Source organism: Olea europaea, chromosome 10 (genome assembly GCF_002742605.1).
Source record: "Olea europaea var. sylvestris chromosome 10, O_europaea_v1, whole genome shotgun sequence".
NCBI classification, from domain to species: domain Eukaryota; kingdom Viridiplantae; phylum Streptophyta; class Magnoliopsida; order Lamiales; family Oleaceae; genus Olea; species Olea europaea.
The window spans coordinates 35589342-35596853 of NC_036246.1; the positions used below are offsets into that span (position 1 = coordinate 35589342).

Here is a 7512-nt window from a genome sequence, read left to right on the forward strand (position 1 = left end):
AAAGGGTATTTTCTGCTATGAATCTAATCAAGAGTGATTTGCGCAACAAAATGAGTGATATCTGGTTGAATGACAATTTGGTGGTTTACGTGGAGAAAGCTGTTTTTAAACAAATTGAGAATGAAGCAATATTGCAACGTTTTCAAATTATGAGACTCCGTAGAATACAGTTGTCTAAGTTTACAGTTACAGAGTAACTGAGTAAGGTTGTATCATATTTTTTTTTTTTTTTTTTACTTTTTTGGGTTGTATCGAAGTATATTTTCATATGTATACGATTTTGACGTTTTAGTTCATTTACATATATATTGAATAACTTTTAATATTATGTAACCAAATTTTAATAAACGATCGAACAATTACGATTGTTGACAGTCAACGATCGTCGGTCAACGGTCAAACCGCCCTAGCTGAACTTGAATCCTGGATTCGCCATTGATAACAATGGTGTATGTAAATAACGGCTCTTTTTTTAGCCATTGATTAAATTTGTGATAAATATTCATTAGTTAGTTGGGAAAATTATTAAATTTATAACTATTAATCTTTAAATTATGAAAGAGATCATTGAATATATATAAGTGTGTGTTTATAGAGGAAGTGATTAAGCAAAAAATGAAGAATCTTATCTGTATTAGAGGAGGACATTTTTACCCAGAACCATCCGATCCAAATCAGAATTAGATCAAACCAAGTCTTAAAATAAAGAACCGAACAATTCTAGTTCACATGTTGGTTTTAGCTACAGATCCAAATTTTAATTCAATTCCAAATTTTTTTTTCTAATTTATTAATAAAATCATAATTTTATAAATTCATAAGTGTTTGAAATAAATTAATGTTATTCAGCGTCACTAGTGACAATTGCATGACATTAAATGATATATTCACTTAAATGCAATATTACAGAATTCATTTAATTGAACATATGAGGTGTAACCACCTAAACTGGTGCTAAATAATACTATTTTTCAGAATAGCTAAGGTAGTGGTTGGTTTGCATTTTCATTTTCCATTTTCATTTTCAAAACGATTTTTAGTTTTCCCCGAAAATGGCCCGTTTTGAGCGTTTTCAATATTTATAACTGAAAACGGCAAAAACGATAAAAAGTCATTTTGCGTTTTCAGTTATAAATTTTAACTCGTTTTCGAAAACGACGGATCAAACGCGTTTTTCGCGTTTTAAAAAACGGAAACGAAAAATGGGCCGAAAACGGCAAACCAACCACGGCCTAGTTTAAAGCTTATGACATAAAAGTGAAATAATAAGAAAATTTACACAACAATTTACAATTTAAATTTTATTTATGAAGCATAATAACATCCGACAAGAAGTCATGGTTCAGTGGGAAAAATTGGGACTGAACTGAACCAAAATCAATCAGTTCTAGTTCAGTCTGGTTTGTTTTTTCTTGTAGAACTAGTGGTTTCCACTTTGATAATTTCCAATGAGAATCAATTCGGTTCTCAATATATTCAAACTGAAGAATTCGATACTCGCTCATAATTTGTATGTTGTTTATACAACTGTGTACTAATTGGGGGTTCATCTACAAAGTCACACAAGCTTTAATCATGATAAAAATAGGACGACAAAACCAAGAAGTCTATTTTGGTCGACTCCGATTATTGAAAATAGATTTAAATAAGGTATTAATCAATTAGAAACAACATTTCTTTATTTCATATTCTAGATAGGTTTGCAGGACAATAAAATTAAGGGAAGTACTATGTGTACACAATGCATTACACCTCTTTCACATGGAGAGGGGTCCACGAATATTCTATTATACAATGTTTAACGTGACTAAATCTAACTTGAATTGTTTATTAAGCTCATCGTTGGAAGGGCACTAGGAGCAATACATGTAATGCAAGTAAAACTACATTATGCGTGACTATTTGTCGATCATTACCATAAATGAATAATGGAGACTGTGGCTAAATCTAACTTGAATTCATCGTGTTAGATAGGGCTTGTACGATAGTGATTATGATAATTGATTTTTTAACTATTAAAGAGAAAGGTCGGTCTAACTTGTAAGAAGTAAAAAATGATGGCTGTAATAGTGAAATAATGGTCAAAATATTGATTTTTGGGGGGTGAAAATTGCTACCAAATGGGGACCTAATACGAAAGCTTCAATCTGAATCGAGATTAGTAACATGGAGCTAGTGCAAGGGTTAAGACGTTAGACTCATAACAATTAGCCAACTTCTAAGAAAAGAACAAATTGGTGACAATAGCTAAGATAGATAACTTATCTTTAGAGGAGATAAAACGGTAATCATACACAACACGATCTTTATACAATACGCAGAACTGAATGAACTCTTAACAGTCTTTAATACAGACATCATCAAATTTCCATGAAGTAATGTATATAATTCAATTATATAGTTTCGCAACTTCTCTAAATCTTTGTTAATTTAAGTATCATAGTGTCTTCAAAGGCTCCTAGTGTTCATGGGAACCAGTTCCGACATTTGATAAATCTAATTCCATCCTTTCGGGTGACCTTATTTTGGCATCGACAATGTCTAGTCCATGATGCCTATTCATGATTTATGACAATTTCCCTCTCTTTTCCTTCATTATAAACACTTGCATGTCATCCCTTCCAGGTAAGAAAATTCACACTTGAGCTTGAGAAGAATTATCCACAGATCATGTTATTTGATTGCCAAATTCACAGATTTCAAAATTTACAGTTAGTCTGGAGTTGCTGATGAATTTGGATATAAAGATGCTTATCATAACAATTTACAAGTTGATGAGATTAAAGTTTGTTTCACTATTATATCTTTTCATGATCCATAATCTGAAAAATTCCGTAGGGTCAGCAGTGCAACTGTTTGATCATGAAAGAAGAATAATGGGAAAAGAAAGTAGCCTATCTACATCAGCACAGATAAAATCACATTGGCTGGCTGATATTTGTACAATACAAGAAAGGTAGTATCCATTAGTAGACTTCCACATTCCATTTCTCTCCTTTTTTCAACTGCTTTTTGTAATCTATCCAGTCAATACCTATAAAATCAGAACAAGAACAGATTATTGCCTAAGCTTTTATAGATGTCATTGCCCTAGAATGTGCAAAACAAAAAGCAACTGTTGAGCATAACTACTCTCTCCCGTTTTAACAGCTCACTAAGTTCACTCTCCATTTCTATTGTTATGCACCATACCTGTTTCACCCACCCGTAAAATTGTATGAAGTCAGGGTAGTGGCAAATGAACACCGACTAGAGATACTTACATATTGAGCATCCTAAACCGGAAAGGGAATGAGCAAAATTAATACCACACTGCTTTTCTTTTCGTATTATTCCTCCTAACGCTTCTAACTTAAGCATGGGAGATTATTATTTGTTTTGCGTAATGAGGCGACCAACTTCAGCGAAAATTGCATCAGCGCTACTATGGAAATATAGGGTACTAAAATTACCTTCTTTAGCAGCCAATGAACACATTATATCATCAATTCCCTTTTCCATGCCCTTGAGTCCACACATGTACACATATGTGTTGTCTTTCTTGAGCAATTCCCATAGTTCTTCAGCATATTGAGCCATCCGAGTCTGGATGTACATTTTCTCACCTTTCTCATTTGTTTGTTCTCTGCTAACGGCGAAGTCCAACCTAAAGTTATCCGGAAACTTTTCCTTCATTTTCTCAAATTCCTGCTCATCATTACCATATAATCAGTATAGCATTCTTTATAAGGAATAAGGATGACTATCACAGAGGAACTTATAAAAATTATCATGAAAATTGTTTATTCCTATACAATTTATACGACAAGGCGCTTCTCTTTTCTACTCCATTTTCAAGATCATGTTTGTGGCCTAAGATCACAGATTTAGACTCAGTTGTGGTTTTTATTTAGTTCTGCCACCAAGTGGTTTTAGCATGTAGTATAGATCTTGGAAATCAATAACGTTTACCTCTTTGTACAGCAGTGAGCTGCTCGTGGGAACACCCAAGAAAAGCCACGCCAAACCATTGAACTGCAACAAAAAGCCAGCGGATTTAAATTAACATTTTAACAAAGATCATCTTTGCATATATTAATGAAGAGATCTTAATGGATAAGGAACAACCTTGTAGTCTTCATGCTTCTCGAAGAACATTTTCCACAAGAATGAGCGGAAAGGGGCAATTCCAGTTCCAGTGCCAAGCTACAAATGGATAGATATATTCCATTTATAACCTATGGTAGAAATTCAATTTGCTGCTTTATAAAATAACATGATAAATATAATCAAGCATATAATTACCATAACTATGGTTGCATTAGGATCTATTGGCATAAGCATTTCTTTTCCAACAGGACCAGTTATCTGCACTTCAGCTCCAGGTTTCAGGTCACCTGGAATTCCGAGGATTTCAGGACACACTATGATACAGCCTTAAGCATTCTAGACTAAAATGACAAAATAGTTCTGAAACGAAGTTCAACCCAACTATAACTTTGGGCCTGCTTGAGAGGTGGTTTTTTTTTTTTTTTTTTTTTTTTTTTTTCTTTTTTCACTCATTTTGACTGTTTTTGGGTTGCACCGTTTATGAGAGGTGGGGAAAACCAGTCCCGTTAGTTTTTTTAGGCACTCGTATTGGGTGGTTTTTGGCCGTTTTCTAAGCCCCTGTTTGATCCCCATTAAATTACATTCTATTACATTCTATTTTTCTCTATCATATTTTTAACCATACAATCTTCCATAAAATAATATTACACGTAAATCGAAAAAAAATTCTTCCTTTTCAACCATTCAGTTTTTCAACAAAATACTATTCCCCCCATTTTCATTACCAAAAATGAGGGCCAAACAGGGGCAAATATTCTTTCAATTTAAACAATTATTGTACAAAACAAAAATTCAATTATACATAAAAAAATAATAATAATTATAAAAAAAAATTTTAAAAATTTCTTTTAAATATTTTTAAAAAAATACAACTAAAAATTTATTTTTAAGCAAAAAATTACTTTATAGCTAAAAAAATTTACTTATGACTAAAACTTACTTATAAGACAAAAAATCACAAATATGAAAATTTACAAGTAAAAAATTCACTTATATGTAAAAAGTTACTTACAAATACAAAACTTACCTATATGTTAAAAAAATTACTTATAAATTATAATTTTAATTATAAGTAAAATTTTCACTATTTAAGTTAAAAATTAACTCATACGTGAAAATTTACTTATAAGTAAATATCATGTATGAGTAAAAATATATATACAAAAAATTATAAATTGAAAATTTCACTAACTGGGATACTCGTTTGTTCTATATTATTTATTCATATGAATTGAATTGTTTTAAAAATAGTTACTTAAAAAAATCACCAAAATCGAACTCCTCATAAATGGCCAAAACCGATGCTTTAAGAAAACTCCGAAATTGGTACCCCAAAACTCCCAAGTAGGCCATAATATGGAAAATGATAGAATATGCACGTTTATGTTGTTGAAGACATAACTTAAATAAATAGTCCTCTCACTAACATTTAAAGCTTTTAAAGGAGGATGTTCAACATGGTATCGGAGCATTGAGAGGTGTTGAGCTCAAGCCTCGGCGTTGAAGAGATAATTAGATAAATAAGTTTGTAATATCTCTAATAGCTTAAACTTTTAGACAAGGTAATTCAACATAAACTTCATATCAATCTGTTAAGTTTCTACATATCTAAAATTGAGTTCTTACACAAGAAGTTTGAGCAAACTCCTTTAACAATTTCTCCTTGGTCATTGGTGTAAACAAGCCTTTTAACACACAAAGAGACCTACATGAAGATTTGTAGAAACAACTAAATGAATTCTTAACGGGCCAAAAAATCAACTGATAGTTTGTAATGCCTAAGTATACAAATTAACAGAAAACATACAGTCTTGGAATCTCCAAAATCTCCGATGGCACTGCTTGCGATCGAGTACAACCTCAGCTTGTGAGGCTTACCATTCTTGTCGATGCCGTCTGGAATCACCCCAATGGATTGGCCTTCTCTGTAAGGGATCTCTCCTGCTCTAGATCAGCACTTTATTAGTTCAAATACAGAGAAATAGAATCCATCAATACATGCAAATCCTGGAACAGACATTTCATCGAACAAAATATGATCAAGATGATGATGATGATGATGATGATGATGATAGAGCGGGTACTATAAAATGAAAATTTGACGCATATAATAATACCCTCAGTGGTGAAAACCATGTGCCAGGTTTCCCCTGGGGCATCATCGCCAGTGATCTTTGCGTTGAGAAGGCACCTGCCAATGTATGGTTCCTTGGGCCTGTACTTGTTGACCACTACACCTTCTTCCTGTTTCTTGGAAATCTTCCCAACCTTTGCAGGAGCCTCTGTGGTGACCTGGGCTCTGATCACCTTCCCACCACCAGACACATTTCTGTAGTACAATGGCACCTGAAAATTTAAGCCAAGTACCTTGTGAATTCTGAACAATTCCGTATAAAGATCCTATGGAAATGGTAATGGTAACCACACCTTGTTGAAGTTGATTATTTCCGGGGAAAAAATGGCGGTTCTGGTTGGAAGAGAAGTAGACTTGGAGGATGGAAGAGAGACTGCAGCACTTACTGCAGCAGCCATGGTTGAATCTTTCGTAAATACTAAAGAAAAAGATGATCAAATTATATGAAGTGATAGTGGAATCTTTTTTAGTGGTGAGTGATGAGCGGATTATGAATTGAGTGGACAAGACTACAAGGCCAATGCAGTGGCACTTGTGAGGATAAGGAAATTAGTAATTACATATGACTCAATTTTCAGCCTCAAGGATCTCTGTCTCTCTCTACACAGTAGAGTAGATATTGTTCAATAAAAATCAGTATTAGATTTTGGATTCACCACATACAGAAGATCTAAGTAAACAATGGACCATAACACTTTGGTTCAAGGTGAAATGGAAAACAAGTATTATCCTAAAAGAAATATTAAAATGTAGTCCTTTTAAAATGCCAGAGAATAAGTATCATGGAATAAGGTCAAAATCTGTACACTCAAAATCACCCATGAATCTCTTGCTGAGGACACCGTCTATCCTCCTAAATAAGAATATCCCTAAGGTCATATTCACTTTGGTCCGAGACCCAAGCCTAGGGCTGTGGTAAGACCTTCAGGTCCACAAGGACTCGTAGTCCTATAGATCTCACACGACTCCATAGGTGACCTAATCATCATATAGGTAAATACTTATATTCTCTCCATGTTTACTAATATAAGCATTGGAGGGATGATGAGGTCATACTTCAATATCTTTGTGTTTAGTACAAGGAAGCTCTGCTCGCAATTATCCTCGGGTTTACTCCGATGATCGAACTTGAGCTATCTCAAGTACGAAATATGGTAGCATTGGTGTGTATGACAAATTATCACTTTTCTAGTTTTCGTTCAGAACAAATCTTTCTTTCGTAGTCACCATCATCAAGATTTGCGTGAAAATTTACATTGCATCACATTGTTAGCACTTATTGACTTCTT

General features: G+C 33.5%; 2 protein-coding genes across 2 annotated transcripts in view; one reads left to right on the forward strand and one right to left on the reverse strand.

Annotated features, from left to right (window-relative positions):
- LOC111400588 overlaps positions 1-197 on the forward strand; it is a 1255-nt gene extending 1058 nt beyond the window's left edge. Inside the window, exon 3 of the mRNA XM_023027995.1 lies at positions 5-197. Coding sequence (XP_022883763.1) covers positions 5-197 — 193 coding nt within the window. The remainder of the gene's footprint in view (positions 1-4) is intronic.
- A 2533-nt stretch (positions 198-2730) lies between these two features.
- On the reverse strand, positions 2731-6759 carry LOC111402011 (ferredoxin--NADP reductase, leaf-type isozyme, chloroplastic-like). The gene is made up of 9 exons (XM_023030028.1): positions 6517-6759; positions 6207-6435; positions 5897-6030; positions 5716-5794; positions 4285-4376; positions 4108-4185; positions 3952-4014; positions 3453-3687; positions 2731-3034 (listed from the first exon to the last, which is right to left on the reverse strand). The coding sequence occupies exons 1-9, from the start codon at positions 6619-6621 to the stop codon at positions 2967-2969; spliced, it is 1083 nt and encodes a 360-aa protein (XP_022885796.1). The 5' UTR covers positions 6622-6759; the 3' UTR covers positions 2731-2966.
- Between the last annotated feature and the right edge of the window lie 753 nt (positions 6760-7512).

Excerpts from the sequence above, each read along its gene's own strand:
- LOC111402011 (XM_023030028.1), bottom strand. The coding sequence starts at position 6,621 with ATGGCTGCTGCAGTAAGTGCTGCAGTCTCTCTTCCATCCTCCAAGTCT. Across the intron at positions 6,031-6,206 it reads CATGGTTTTCACCACTGAGG|GAGAGATCCCTTACAGAGAA; the intron begins GTATTATTATAT and ends GATCTAGAGCAG. Across the intron at positions 5,795-5,896 it reads ATTTTGGAGATTCCAAGACT|GTCTCTTTGTGTGTTAAAAG; the intron begins GTATGTTTTCTG and ends ATCTTCATGTAG.